The following is a 16,410-nucleotide window of genomic DNA, read 5'->3' on the forward strand; positions in this document are numbered from 1 at the left end:
CCCTATCTCCATTTCAGAATGGCTAGCCATGAGAAAAATGAAATGAATGTATTTTGGTGAAGTTGAGAAGGCAGTGTATGTCCGCACACACCCTTGCCTGCCAGCTAGCCTTCAGATCTTTAAATAGGTAGCTATTTGATGCGAAAGCATAACACGGTCTCTCCGAGCCTTGTGGAACACGCATTGACTTTGATTTGTGGGACGGCGTCAGATTGCTCTGAAGACTCCCAGGAGCAAGCAACGCCGAAGCAAGGCACCCTTATAAAACCCACACCTGTTCATCCCTCTTCAGGATTCCTGTGAAATGAACCTACAATCAATACTTTTGCTGCTCTAGAAAGAAGTATGGAGATATAGTTAGTCTGTCTCCCTTGCATGGTGATAGACCAGATCCTTTATACAGTAGGGCTCATTTACACTGCCTTTTCCAAGAACCGGTTCCAGCAAAACGCAGAAGCTGCAATATTAAAAAAAGATGGTCTTCATTCTCGGACTGGGCTTCAAACCACTTTGAAGAAAAACTGGATTTATATGTAACCTGCGGAGGTATTGTAGCAGAGATTTACCAGATCTTTTAAAAGCAGAACAAATGTCTTTTACCTCCAAACTCCCCCCGTCCTGGAACGACAGACCCCCTCCTCGTAAGGTGGAGATTGACCTGAGTTCACCGGGGCTGGCTGTGTTTGAGCTGGAACGACTCCTGTTCACTGGGAAAGCCATCATCAGCCATGCAGACGAAGTGTGGCCCAGACTTTACATTGGAGACCAGTAAGTGCAGTGACAATATGTTTCCTTTCATTTTGGTTGACACTGGAATTTAACCTATGGTCACTTTAAGTGGACAAGAATTTTGTACATCATCGGATCCATAGAGACTAATCCAAGGCATCATTTGGACGAGGCTCCGATGTGTGTAAGGGGAGCTGATCATAAATCAGTTTTTAAATGCTTGGGCCCTCTAAAGTAACTTGAATTCTGTGTTGGGAAAGTGCATAGGTTTATCCGATCATAGTTCCCAATGTGGACCACAGTAGTGTGAAAACTTAATATCAGATTGCCAGTTATTTGCTCTTATCCAATCTATATGTACAGTGCATTCGGAAAGTATTCAGACACCTTGACTTTTTCCAAATGTTGTTACGTTACAGCCTTATTCTAAAATTGACAATTGTTTTGTTTTTCCTCATCAATCTACACACAATACCCCATAATGACAAAGCAATAACAGGATATTAGAAATGTTTGCAAATTTTAAAAAAACTAAACAAATATTACATTTACATAAATATTCAGACCCTTTACTCAGTACATTGTTGAAGCACCTTTGGCAGCGATTACAGCCTCAAGTCTTCTTGGGATGACGCTACAAGCTTGGCACACCTTTATTTGGGGAGTTTCTCCCATTCTTCTCTGCAGATCCTCTCAAGCTCTGTCAGGTTGGATGGGGAGCGTCCCTGCACAGCTATTTTTAGGTTTCTTCAGAGATGTTAGATCGGGTTCAAGTCCGGGCTCTGACTGGGTCACTCAAGGACATTCAGAGACTTGTCCCGAAGCCACTCCTGCGTTGTCTTGGCTGTGTGCTTAGGGTCGTTGTCCTGTTAGAAGGTGAACCTTCGCCCCAATCTGAGGTCCTGAGCGCTCTGGAGCAGGTTTTCATCAAGGATCTCTCTGTACTTTGCTTCGTTCATCTTTGCCTCGATCCTGACTGGTCTCCCAGTCCCTGCCGCTGAAAAACATCCCCACAGCATGATGCTGCCACCACCATGCTTCACGGTAGGGATGGTGCCAGGTTTGGCATTCAGTTCAATCTTGGTTTCATCAGACCAGAGAATCTTGTTTCTCATGGTCTGAGAGTCGTTAGGTGCCTTTTGGCAAACTCCAAGTGGGCTGTCATGTGCCTTTTACTGAGGAGTGGCTTCCGTCTGGCCACTCTACCATAAAGGCCTGATTGGTGGAGTGCTGCAGAGATGGTTGTCCTTCTGGAAGGTTCTCCCATCTCCACAGAGGAACTCTGGAGCTCTGTCAGAGTGACCAGCAGGTTCTTGGTCACCTCCCTGACCAAGACCCTTCTCCCCCGATTTCTCAGTTTGGCCAGGTGGCCAGCTCTAGGAAGAGTCTTGGTGGTTCCAAACTTCTTCTATTTAAGAATGATGGAGGCCACTGTGTTCTTGGGGACCTTCAATGCTGCAGACATTTTTTGGTACCCTTCCCCAGATCTGTACCTCAAAAAAATCCTGCCTCGGTGCTACGGACAATTCCTTCGACCTCATGGCTTGGTTTTTGCACTGACATGCACTTTCAACTGTGGGAACTTAAATAGACAGTTGTGTGCCTTTCCAAATCATGTCCAATCAATTTAATTTAACACAGGTGGTCTCCAATCAAGTTGTAGAAACTTCTCAAGGGTGATCAATGGAAACAGGATGCACCTGAGCTCAATTTCAAGTCTCATAGCAAAGGGTCTGAATACTTATGTAAATAAGGTATTTCTGTTTTTTATTTGTAATACATTTGCAAACATTTCTAAAAACCTGTTTTTGATTTGTCATTATGGGATATTGTGTGTAGTTGATGAGGATTGTTTTTTTATTTAATCCATTTTAGAATAAGGCTGTAACATAACAAAATGCGGAAAAATTATTTGTTACTTGTTCATTGTAGACTGCATTTATTTGTTTATTCTAGACTTGTCCTCAACATGTACAAACATCTATTTTCATAGTTGTTATGCAATGTTTTTGAATAAACTTGAAACTTGTGGTTTTCATAGGGACAGTGCTACGAATGTCCGCCAGTTGGCCAACCATCGTGTCACCCACGTCTTGAACGCAAACCACAGTAAACGGCGAGACGGGGCGGAGACATACCTGGGCATGAACATCAAGTACTTTGGCATCGAGGCCCATGACTCCTGTAATTTTGACATGAGTGTCAACTTCCAGACTGCAGCAGACTTCATCCACAGGGCCCTCAGTGAAGGAGGTGAGTGGAAGTCCAGACCAGGGCCTTCTCAGTGAAGGAGAAGTTATAAGTACTGCATCATTGATTGTATAAAGTACTTCATCATAGATTGTATGTTATAGCTTGTTATAGAGTAATACGTTGTTAAAATGGGGAATGCCTGTATAATGTTAAAAGTGTGGTATGGCCAAGTGTATGATGAAATGTGCATTGTACATGTCGAATAATTATTTCCTTTGCAAACATTACATTTCTATCTGCAACGCACTGAAAGGTCACACTGAAAGGAAGAAGGAGTTTCCAGAGGGGAAGTTACAGTACCACAGTGGGCTTAGTGTGAAAAGATCCATGTTCTCTCCCCTCTTTTTACCCTCTACCCCCCCACCTCTCCCTCAGGCATAGTGCTGGTGCACTGTGCGGTGGGGGTGAGTCGTTCAGCCACCCTGGTTCTTGCCTACCTGATGCTGAGACAGAACCTGACCCTGGTGGATGCCATCTGTGCTGTGAAGGATAACCGCGGTGTGATCCCCAACAGAGGCTTCCTCCGACAGCTCATCAACCTGGACAGCAAACTCTATGGCCACCTCCGCAACACCACCTACACCTAGAAGACTGATTATATCAGCTTCTGTTCTATTCAATTCTCTTTTATTCTATTTGAGCAGTGGGTCACAAACCTTTCATTTTTTGGGAAACTTTCATGCAAAACGCACCATATTAAATCAAATGTTATTTGTCACATGCTCCGACTACAACATGTGTAGACCTTACTGTGAAATGCTTACTTACAAGCCCTTAACCAAAAATGAAGTTCAATAAATAGTTAAGAAAATATTTACTAAATAAACTGAAGTAAAAAATAAAATAAAAAGTAACACAATAAAATAACAATAACGAGGATATATACAAGGGGTACCGGTACCGGTACCGAGTCAATGTGTGGGGGTAGAGGTTAGTCAAGGTAATTTGTACATGTAGGTAGGGGTAAAGTGACTATGCATAGATAATAAACAGTGAGTAGCAGCAATGTAAATAGTCCGGGTGGCCATTTGATTAATTGTTCAGCAGTCTTATGGCTTGGGGTAGAAGCTGTTAAGGAGCCTTTTTGGACATAGACTGCTTGCCGTGCGGTAGCAGAGAGAACAGTCTATGACTTGGGTGACTGGAGTCTTTGACAATTGTTTGGGCCTTCCTCTAATACCGCCTAGTATATACTGTAGGTCCTTGATGGCAGGAAGCTTGGCCCCAGTGATGTACTGGGCCATACGCCCTACCCTCTGTAGCGCCTTAAGGTCGGATGCCGAGCAGTTGCCATACCAGGCGGTGATGCAACCGGTCAGGATCCTCTCGATGGTGCAGCTGTATAACGTTGAGGATCTTGGGACCCATGCCAAATAGTTTCAGTCTCCTGAGGGGGAAAAGGTGTTGTCATGCCCTCTTCACGACTGTCTTGGTGTGTTTGGACCATGATAGTTCGTTGGTGATGTGGACACCAAGGAACTTGAAACTCTCGACCCGCTCCACTACAGCCCTGTCGATGTTAATGGGGGCCTGTCGGCCCTCCTTTTCACGTAGTCCACGATCAGCTCCTTTGTCTTGCTCACATTGAGGGAGAGGTTGTTGTCCTGGCACCACACTGCCAGGTCTCTGACCTCCTCCCAATAGGCTTTCTCATCGTTGTCGGTGATCAGGCCTACCACTGTTGTGTCGTCAGCAAACCTAATGATGGTCTTGGAGTCGTGCTTGGCCACGCAGTCATGGGTGAACAGGGAGTACAGGAGGGGACTAAGCATGCACACCTGAGGAGCCCCTGTGTTGAGGATCAGTGTGGCTTTTGTGTTGTTACCTACCCGTCAGGAAGTCCAGGATCCAGTTGCAGAGGGAGGTGTTTAGTCCCAGGGTCCTTAGCTTAGTGATGAGCTTTGTGGGCACTATGGTGTTGAACGCTGAGCTGTAGTCAATGAACAGCATTCTCACATTGGTGTTCCTTTTGTCCCGGTGGGAAAGGGCAGTGTGGAGTGCGATTGAGATTGCGTCATCTGTGGGGCGGTATGCAAATTAGAGTGGGTCTAGGGTTTCCGGGATGATGGTGTTGATGTGAGCCATGACCAGCCTTTCAAAGCACTTCATGGCTACCGCTGTGAGCGCTACGGGGCGGTAGTCATTTAGGCAGGTTACCTTCGCTTTCTTGGGCACAGGGACTATGGTGGCTGCTTGAAACATGTAGGTATTAAAGACTCGGTCAGGGAGAGGTTGAAAATGTCAGTGAAGACACTTGCCAGTTGGTCCGCGCATGCTCGGAGTACACGTCCTGGTAATCCGTCTGGCCCCGCGGTCTTGTGAATGTTAACCTGTTTAAAGGTCTTGCGCACATCGGCTACGGGAGAGCGGGATCACACAGTCGTCCGGAACAGCTGGTGCTCTCATGCATGCTTCAGTGTTGCTTGCCTCGAAGCGAGCATAAAAGGCATTTAGCTCGTCTGGTAGGCTCACATCACTGGACAGCTCGCGGCTGGGTTTCCCTTTGTAGTCCATAATAGTTTGCAAGCCCTGCCATATCCGACGAGGGTCACAGCCGGTGTAGTAGGATTCAATCTTAGTCCTGTATTGACCATTTGACTGTTTGATGGTTCGTCTGAGGGCATAGCGGGATTTCATATAAGCGTCCGGATTAGTGTCCCGCTCCTTGAAAGCATCAGCTCTAGCCTTTAGCTTGGTGGGGATGTTGCCTGTAATCCATGGCTTCTGGTTGGGATATGTACGTACGGTCACTGTGGGGACGACGTCGTCGATGCACTTATTGATGAAGCCGGTGACTGAGGTGGTATACACCTCAATGCCATTGGATGAATCCCGGAACATATTCCAGGCTGTGCTAGCAAAACAGTCCTGTAGTGTAGCATCCGCATCATCTGACCACTTCCGTAATGAGTGAGTCACTGGTACTTCCTGCTTTAGTTTTTGCTTGTAAGCAGGAATCAGGAGGATATAATTATGGTAAGATTTGCCAAATGGAGGGCGAGGGAGAGCTTTGTATGCGTCTCTGTGTGTGGAGTAAAGGTGGTCTAGAGTTCTTTTTTTATTTTCTCTGGTTGCACATGTGACATGAGGTCAAACGGATTGAAGTTTGCCTGCATTAAAGTCCCCGGCCACTAGGAGCGCCGCTTCTGGATGAGCATTTTCTTGTTTGCTTATGGCCTTATACAGCTCCCGAGTGCGGTCTTAGTGCCAGCATCGGTTTGTGGTGGTAAATAGATGGCTATGAATAATATAGATGAGAACTCTCTTGCTAGATATTGTGGTCTACAGCTTATCATGAGGTACTCTACCTCAGGCGAGCAATACATCGAGACTTCTTTAATATTAGACCATTGCTCACCAGCTGTTATTGACAAATAGACACACACCCCCACCCCTCGTCTTACTAGACGTATCTGTTCTGTCCTGCCGATGCACGGAAAACCCAGCAAGCTCTATATTATCTGTGTCGTCATTCAGCCACGACTCGGTGAAACATAAGATATTACAGTTTTTAATGTCCCGTTGGTAAGATAGTCTTAATCGTAGATCATCCAGTTTATTTTCCAATGATTGCACGTTGGCCAATAGGACGAAAGGTAGTGGCGGTTTACCTACTCGCCAACGAATTCTCACAAGGCACCCCGACCTCTGCCCCCTGTATCTCTGTCTTTTCTTCATGCGAAAGATGGGGATTTGGGCCTGGTCTCGGGAAAGCAGTATATCCTTCGCGTCGGACTCATTATATACAGTGGGGAAAAAAAGTATTTAGTCAGCCACCAATTGTGCAAGTTCTCCCACTTAAAAAGATGAGAGAGGCCTGTAATTTTCATCATAGGTACACGTCAACTATGACAGACAAAATGAGGAAAAAAAATCCAGAAAATCACATTGTATGATTTTTTATGAATTTATTTGCAAATTATGGTGGAAAATAAGTATTTGGTCAATAACAAAAGTTTCTCAATACTTTGTTATATACCCTTTGTTGGCAATGACACAGGTCAAACGTTTTCTGTAAGTCTTCACATGGTTTTCACACACTGTTGCTGGTATTTTGGCCCATTCCTCCATGCAGATCTCCTCTAGAGCAGTGATGTTTTGGGGCTGTCACTGGGCAACACGGACTTTCAACTCCCTCCAAAGATTTTCTATGGGGTTAAGATCTGGAGACTGGCTAGGCCACTCCAGGACCTTGAAATGCTTCTTACGAAGCCACTCCTTCGTTGCCCGGGCGGTGTGTTTGGGATCATTGTCATGCTGAAAGACCCAGCCACGTTTCATCTTCAATGCCCTTGCTGATGGAAGGAGGTTTTCACTCAAAATCTCACGATACATGGCCCCATTCATTCTTTCCTTTACACGGATCAGTCGTCCTGGTCCCTTTGCAGAGAAACAGCCCCAAAGCATGATGTTTCCACCCCCATGCTTCACAGTAGGTATGGTGTTCTTTGGATGCAACTCAGCATTCTTTGTCCTCCAAACACGACGAGTTGAGTTTTTACCAAAAAGTTCTATTTTGGTTTCATCTGACCATATGACATTCTCCCAATCCTCTTCTGGATCATCCAAATGCACTCTAGCAAACTTCAGACGGGCCTGGACATGTACTGGCTTAAGCAGGGGGACACGTCTGGCACTGCAGGGTTTGAGTCCCTGGCGGTGTAGTGTGTTACTGATGGTAGGCTTTGTTACTTTGATCCCAGCTCTCTGCAGGTCATTCACTAGGTCCCCCCGTGTGGTTCTGGGATTTTTGCTCACCGTTCTTGCGTGGAGCCTCAGATCGAGGGAGATTATCAGTGTTCTTGTATGTCTTCCATTTCCTAATAATTGCTCCCACAGTTGATTTCTTCAAACCAAGCTGCTTACCTATTGCAGATTCAGTCTTCCCAGCCTGGTGCAGGTCTACAATTTTGTTTCTGGTGTCCTTTGACAGCTCTTTGGTCTTGGCCATAGTGGAGTTTGGAGTGTGACTGTTTGAGGTTGTGGACAGGTGTCTTTTATACTGATAACAAGTTCAAACAGGTGCCATTAATACAGGTAACGAGTGGAGGACAGAGGAGCCTCTTAAAGAAGAAGTTACAGGTCTGTGAGAGCCAGAAATCTTGCTTGTTTGTAGGTGACCAAATACTTATTTTCCACCATAATTTGCAAATAAATTCATTAAAAATCCTACAAAGTGATTTTCTGGATTTCTTTTTCTCAATTTGTCTGTCATAGTTGACGTGTACCTATGATGAAAATTACAGGCCTCTCTCATCTTTTTAAGTGGGAGAACTTGCACAATTGGTGGCTGACTAAATACTTTTTTCCCCCACTGTATATATATATTTTTTAGTTTGCTTTTTCTCTTTTATTATTTTTATATTTTTTTTGTTTGTTGTTGTTGTTGTTATTTATTTTTAGTCATTTAGCAGACACTCTTATCCAGAGCATTTTATTTTTCATACTGGCCCCCCTGTGGGAATCGAACCCACAACCCTGGCGTTGCAAGCGCCATGCTCTACCAACTGAGCTACACGGGGCCCAGTTCGAGTTGAGTAACCACTGTTCTGATGTCCAGAAGCTATTTTCGGTCATAAGAGACAGTAGCAGCAACATTATGTACAAAATAAGTTACAAACAAACAAAATAGCACAGTTGGTTTGGAGCCCGTAAAACGTCATCCCCTCCGGCGCCATTATTATGTATACAGGGGGTACCGGTACCGAGTCGATGTGCGGGGGTACAGGCTAGTCGAGGTAATTTGTACATGTAGGTAGGGGTAAAGTGACTATGCATAGATAATAAACAGCGAGTAGCAACAGTGTAATAATAAAGATACTGTGACTCTTTCTGTACTTTGAAAGTTATATATCTTTAAAACTTGATTGCTGACATGCAAAACATTTTGGTACTGTACCAGCAGTGGACTAATGAAACAAATACCAAAATATAGTTTTGGAGTGGAATTTTCCTTTAAGTTGGTATAGGCTATGTGGGAGACTTGCATTCTAGCTCCCAGTATTCAAAGTTAAGCTGTATTCAAAGTTCTGCTTTTCCTAGCAGTGTCTGGCTGTATAATTATTTTTACATACCTCCCTTTAGAGATGAGACCGCTGATGGTTTGGAAGTCAAACTTGAGAAACCTGTCTTATTGTGAAATAAGTGGCAATATTATGTAGTCTACTGTAACTTAAGCTTGTGTTTTCGGCAACATACAGATTTTTGTGTGAGTATTTTGTATGTTTCAAGCTGATATGAGTATGCAATTACTATGACATGTGTGAATAAACTTTCCTAGTACTTCCCTGTTTCTCCCTCATGTTGCAGAAGCTCCAGGTTCCAACCACAGAACCTTTGACTTCTCTAGTTTCTCCCAGCATGACACCTCCAAATGCCCATGTCCCATGGCATAAATACTGTACCTCCACATCTCAACATGGTGGCATCAGTTCATCTGTATAATCCTTGAATTTAAATGTAATTTCATATTTCAGTGCATGTCTCTTATAATTCTACAGAGTTAGCCTATATGAAAAGGTGACACCTTAAATGAATAGGCTATTCATTCAGCAGGTCAAAATTCACAGTCTTGTCTGGAGCCTATTCACTACTAGCCTTTTAAAGGTCCAATCCAGCTGTTTTTATCTCAATATCAAATCATTTCTGGGTCAAAATTAACTACCTTAACTGTGATTGTTTCAATTAAAATTGTCAAAAAGAAACAAAAATAACTTCTAAGCAAAGAGCAATTTCTCAAGCTAGAATTTTGCTAGGACTGTCTGGGAGTGGTCTGAGTTGGGAGGGGGAAACTGAAATCTAGCTGTTATTAGCAGAGGTTTGGAACTCTTTCTTATTGGTATATTAACTAATTGAATCACCAGGCAGGCCAAAACTCCATCCCACCAAAACAGGTAGACATTTCAAGCGGTCCTTTCAAACATTACTTATACTAAAAGGGTATTATCATTTTCACAATTTCACAGTATTATTCCAACCTCATAGTGTGGCAATATAGTGTATATAAAACACAGGAAAATCTGAACTGGGCCTTTAAAACAGAATTACCTGGATCCACTGCCAGATATGATGTGGCTCATTCATGTATCATCTGGGATTCACCAGTTAATGCAAACAATGACCACATACACATTTTGCAACAATGGAGTCTCCATTTCCAATTATGTTATGGCACAATTAACCACCCGATAAATCTGTTTGTCTGGTGGAATTGCAGATATTCTTACCTTAAATACAATAGTGCACAGGACCTTGTGCTTAAAGAAATCTCACATGTCAAACTGGAATCTCCTGACTTCCCCCTTGCACATCGCGTGGGAGTTGTCTTGCAGGCTTTTTCTATAAACACTTCCTCCTTTTTAGTTTTCAATAAGTTTTCAATAACACACTGTCATAACGGGCGACAGATCTGTTCGAACTGCACTGTGAGAAAATGTTAGGCACTGTGGTGTGTTTACCTTTAATTTTCGTCTGTTGGAGCGACGCATTACCGACGAGACGCGATCCGGGTCCAGTCAACAACCGACCGATTATTGGTGCGTAAAAAAAATATATGTTGTTGGGTGAAGCGATTCAAAATATACAATACAGCAAAAACAAACAAAGAGTATACAACTGTATACAAACATTACAAACAGTTGGGAATACAGACAATACATTATAAAGACCTGTACAAACATTGAGTTTTGATTGTTTTGTTATGAGAAGAAGAAATTGTGTTTATATATTGTTCAATTTAATTCTAAAAAAATAATAAACAGAGGTTTTCGAATCATACATGTACATGTATGAATATGAATTTAGCTAAAATAACAATTAGCTTACATAAAGCAATAACTTGTTTTGAAGAGAAATCAAGTCAATACATGCAAAATTGAAACTGTTATATAATTTAATGAATTTAATGAAAATGAATTACTTTTGCTTATTGTGTAGTTCAGTTGTCATCAGTGCCATTTCAGATGAGGGAGGACGATTTTTTTTTTCATGAGCATGGCCTTATTTCTATTACAGCATATTGGATGACTGTCAGTCATATGCCATTCACCCAGTTAAATGTAACAGTGATAGGTTTAGGCTACTACATGATACTCTAATTTTCCCTATACACATAATGAGGTTGCTACAACCTAGCCTATGAATGAAAGTTTACAACTTAGGTGCACACAGGTCGTAAATACAAATTTGATGTGACAAACAGTGATACATGGACAGACAGTGACATTCAATACCACCTTGCATACTCTTGCCTGCATCTAGCTGATAGTGGGTGTAATCATTAGTCCAACAGTTGCAAACAAGAGTTTCTATTGGACAAATTCAGGTATGTTTATCCGCGTTTTGTTCCGTTTGCTTCTGTTTAAGACACGTTTTTCAACAGAATCGGCAGAATGAATACACCCCTGATCACGCGTTAACACAGTTCACAGTTTCATAGCAGCCACGTTGTATTCCTTCTCGCATCTACGTTATGCGCCTCTTCCCATCGCTTGTGGACAAAACATCAGCTGTATGTGACCAGGGAAAAAACCTTTCCAAGCCAAACCGCTACACACAGCCTACATTGTTGTCACCATATTATCTAAAGTAATGTCATAGTCAGCATAGTTAATATAACTAACGTGTTAGTAAACCTGCTACAATCATACAGCAACGTTACAGTGTACAGTCAGTAAGCAGTTACACCGGTGGGCCCCAGTGGCAATAAATGAGTAAAACCCAAAGCTTACCTTGACTTGGAAGATTTCCAGTGATGTGTTGGATAGTCATAGCTAGCTAGCTAACATAGCATCCCTCTGTTTGAGCAGGGTGTTTCAGTAGGCTAAACTAGCTAGCTACATTTGCTAGCTAAGTAAGTGGAACTGAAAGTGAAAAAAACATGACGAAATCTCTCTCTCTATTTCTCTCTTGCTTCTCATTAATTTAGGAAGAAATTAATTTGCTCAAACTGTTCAACTATTTTCTTTCTCTCTCTTTGAGTCAGCTACTCACAACATGTTATGCACTGCAGTGCTAGCTAGATGTAGCTTATGCTTTCAGTACTAGATTAATTATCTGATCCCTTGATTGGGTGGACAACATGTCAGTTCATGCTGCAAGAGCTCTGCTAGGTTGGAGGATGTCCTCCGGAAGTTGTCATAATTACTGTGTAAGTCTATGGAAGGCGGTGAGAACCATGAGCCTCCTAGGTTTTGTATTGACGTCAATGTACTCAGAGGAGGATGGAAGCTAGCTGTCCTCCGGCTACACCATGGTGCTACCCTACAGAGTGCTGTTGAGGCTACTGTAGACCTTCTTTGCAAAATAGTGTGTTTAATCAATTATTTGGTGACGTGAGTATAGTTTTATCTAAAAATGATAACTTTTTTAATGTTTTACCTTTTTTTAAATATCAAATTCACTGAGGAGGATGGTTCCCCTTCCTCCTCTGAGGGGCCTCCACTGGTGTAGTTTGAGGTCTATTATGTAGTCTACAGATATTCTCATCAAACTTCACTGGAACTATTTGAGAAGTCCTACTGGATGGACACTGTTATGGACTGTAGCTTATAATTTCTGTATGTCCCACAGGAATTTTAACTCAAGAAGTAGAAGATGATGTGATGAAGCCATTTGGAAAGACCTACATCCCTGCTTCCTATGTAAAGTATATAGAGTCAGCGGGAAGTAGAGTGGTGCCTATCAGGTAGGCCGATATAAAGTTAGATATGTTCATACTCACTGTTGAAAAGTATCTGGTTTCCTCTGTTTCATGTTCAAACAAAGAGAAATCCAGACACTTTGCACCTCAAAGTTTATGTTTCCCAATAGGTATATACCAATATTACATCTACAGTGCCATGAAAATGTATTTGCCCCTTTTCAGATTTTTTCTATTTTTGCATATTTTTGAAACTGAATGTTATCAGATCTTCAACCAAAACTTAATATTAGATAAAGGGAACCTCAGTTGACAAATAACCAAAAAAATGGATACTTGTTTTATTTATTTAATTACAAAGTTATGTAACACCAATTCCCCTGTGTGAAAAAGTACAGTAATTCCCTTCACACTCAATAACTGGTTGTGCCACATTTAGATGCAATGACTGCAACCAAATGCTTCCTTTAGATGTTGATCAGTCTCACACATCGCTGTGGAGGAATTTTGGCCCACTTTTGCATGCAGAACTGCTTTAACTCAGCGACATTTGTGGGTTTTCAAGTATGAACTGCTCATTTCAAGTCCTGCCACAACATCTCAATTGGGATTAGGTCTGGACTTCGACCTAGGTCATTCCAAACTAGACTTGATTGTGTGATTTGGATCATTGTCTTGCTGCATGACCCAGCTTTTTCACAGCACTGTAAATAACTGGTTGAACATAGCAGCCTATAACTGTGCATGGCTGGTCATCCAAAAATGTATTTCTCAAATCTTTAAAACCTTTACCACTTTTAATCAGTGCCTGTTCCTCTCCTACAGGTTGACTCAGAGTACTGCTGAGTATGAGAAAATCTTCAAGTCGATTAATGGGTAGGCTATCATATTATCATTTTTTTCTGTGTAGGAATTTTGTGTATTTTATTGTTTTTACGTGATTGCAAACCAAATGTAAAACGATTGATTGATTGATTGATTGATTGATCGATCTCACAGCCTGCTGCTCATCGGAGGTTCGTCAGATCTCGAGACATCAGACTTTGCCAAGGTGGCAGGGATCTTCTACAGGCTTGCCCTCAAGGTCAGTGGTGCTCCTGAGCAAAGCTGGCTAATGTCTGTCTGTGTCTGTCTGTCTGTCTGGCTGTCTGTCTAATGCTCTGTAGGCCTCTTTTTACATCTGTCTATTTGATTGTATGTCTGTTTACCATCAGTAAACATCTCACATTCTCCCAACACTGTCTAATAGACTTATGTGTTCCCTTGTTTCAGGCCAATGATGCTGGAGACTCCTTCCCTATCTGGGGCACATGTCTGGGGATGCAGCTGCTGACTTGTCTGGTGGCTGGAGAGAACCTGCTGACCAAAACCACAGCTGAGAACATGGCCCTGCCCCTGAACCTCACCACAGGTATGGCCCAATCCTTTCACACCTCTGTAGGGGAGTCAAGTGCTAGGGATAAGGTCAAAGATACGGTTTGGGACTGGGTCTGAAGACTTCATTATGCTGCACATGCTAAAATCGACCACTGGAGGGCAGGAAATACAGGAGGAGCTTCTGATCAAGACAGAACAAGAGTGGTCTTATGTCAGAATCTCAATGAAGCTCATGAGGGAATCTACATCCTGACAACTCCCACACTTATTGCAGAACAGTTTCCATCTTCATACAGTGCATTTATGCTTCCTCTTGGCTGAATCGAGAGGACTGATGAATTTCGCTCCCCATGGTTGTAACCTAAAAAACTATATTGAATGTCTTTCCTCTCTCCCTGCAGAGGCCCATTCCAGTCAAATGTTCGAGGGGTTCCCCAGTGATGTCATGAAGGCATTATCCCAGGAAGCTTTGACAGGGAATTTTCACCATTATGGAGTGACCGTGAAGGTGCAATCAGATTTCAAATTAATATTGCTTAGCGTACAGCTCTGTTGAATACAATATGACTCTGGACTGGTTTTGACTATCAACTCCTTTGCTTATGGCCTTTGCTTACAGACATTCAAGGAAAATGAGAAGCTACAAAGTTTCTTCTCCATCTTGTCCACGAACACAGCTGAGAATGGTGCCATCTTTGTCTCAACCATGGAAGGTATAATCAACAACAAGTAGAACTACAGTTTTAGATGTGTCATCCATTCAGTTAACAAAATTGTCCTGTAACAGATCACAGTGATTTACATTGTTTTTTACATAAAGCAGTGTGGGTGGGCTGCATAATCTGTACGAGCTATGCTGCACAAATGTATGGTTGTTATTATTACAAAATTATAATAATTGTATTAATTAAATTGTATAGTGCAATAATACTATTGCTCTGATTGCTCACCACCAGGAAGGACGTCTAAGGAACTAGGTTATAGTCTGCTCACTGTCATAAGGTAATGTGGGATCCTGTATTGAGTTTGGAACTGTCTTTGCCCCAGGGAGGACCTACCCCTTCTATGGGGTCCAGTGGCATCCTGAGGTGAACCGTTTCCAGTGGGACCCCAAACTCAACTTCCCCCACTCCTCAGACGCTGTACGTGTTGCCTCCCTACTGGCTGAGTTCTTTGTCAATGAAGGTGGGTAATCAGATCACACCTATTGAAGTTTAATCGTTGTGTTCTTTACAGTCGGCCAGATACAGTATATTGTATTGTAGATTTTATTTTACGACAGTATAGTGTTAACTTGTGAGGTTTAGTAAATAGCGAAATGTGGCTTTTTGGATGCACAATAAAGTTATATTCTATGTTAAAAGGCAGGAGAAGTTTGCATCACTTCGACCAGCCTGAGGAAGAGGCCATGTACCTCATATACAACTACACACCAACCTATGCTGGCAACTTCACTGGATACGAGCAGATCTACTTCTTCTGAGATGTTGAAGTTCTGCCTCACAACTCTATCATTCCTCACTGATGTTATTATGGGATGTTATGAGAAGTTTACCATGGGCACTAATTGTTAGCTGTGACATGTGACATGTTCAGACACTTCATATACAGACTTTTAGAAATGTTGAGTGATCATTGCAACAACAACAACAAATTATTATATGTAGAATTGCACCGCATGAAATTATGATTTTCCTGTAGGCTAAATACAAAAAGCTTATTTCTCTCAAATTTTGTGCACAAAATTGTTTACATCCCTGTTAGTGAGCATTTCTCCTTTGCCAAGATAATCCATCTACCTGACAGCATATCAAGAAGCTGATTAAACAGCATGATCATTACACAGGTGCACCTTGTACTGGGGACAATAAAAGGCCACTTTAAAATGTGCAGTTTTGTCACACAACACAATGCCACATATGTCTTAAGTTTTGAGAGAGCGTGCAATTGGCATGCTAACTGCAGGAATGTCCACCAGAGCTGTTGCCAAATAATTGAATGTTCATTTCTCTAAGCCTCCTCCAAAGTCGTTTTAGAGAATTTGGCAGCATGTCCAACCTGTCTCACAACTGCAGACCACGTGTAAGGTGTAGTGTGGGGGCGAGCAGTTTGCTGATGTCAACTTTGTGAACAGAGTGCCCCATGGTGGCGTTATGGTATGGGCAGGCATAAGCTACAGACAACGAACATGGTTGCAATTTATCAATGGCAATTTGAATGCACAGAAATACCGTGACGAGATACTGAGGCACATTGTGAGACCCATTTTTTTTTTTAGGTATCTGTGACCAACAGATGCATATCTGTATTCCCAGTCATGTGAAATTCATAGATTAGGGCCTAATGAATTTATTTCAATTGCCTGATTTCCTTATATGAACTGTAACTTAAGTAAAATCTTTGAAATTGTT

At 42.3% G+C, this 16,410-nt stretch overlaps 1 protein-coding gene across 1 annotated transcript; it reads left to right on the top strand.

Moving 5' to 3' along the window:
- Positions 1-307: 307 nt before the first annotated feature.
- Positions 308-16,410, top strand: LOC311144243 (gamma-glutamyl hydrolase). Its single transcript, XM_084180253.1, has 10 exons — positions 308-768; positions 2,771-2,982; positions 12,553-12,667; positions 13,448-13,498; positions 13,622-13,706; positions 13,895-14,033; positions 14,401-14,507; positions 14,619-14,712; positions 15,047-15,184; positions 15,364-16,410. Exons 1-10 carry the CDS (start codon positions 590-592, stop codon positions 15,480-15,482), a joined length of 1,239 nt encoding a protein of 412 aa, XP_084036379.1. The 5' UTR covers positions 308-589; the 3' UTR covers positions 15,483-16,410.

This window comes from Coregonus lavaretus (genome assembly GCF_964263955.1).
Source record: "Coregonus lavaretus genome assembly, chromosome: 17".
Taxonomy (NCBI): Eukaryota; Metazoa; Chordata; class Actinopteri; order Salmoniformes; family Salmonidae; genus Coregonus; species Coregonus lavaretus.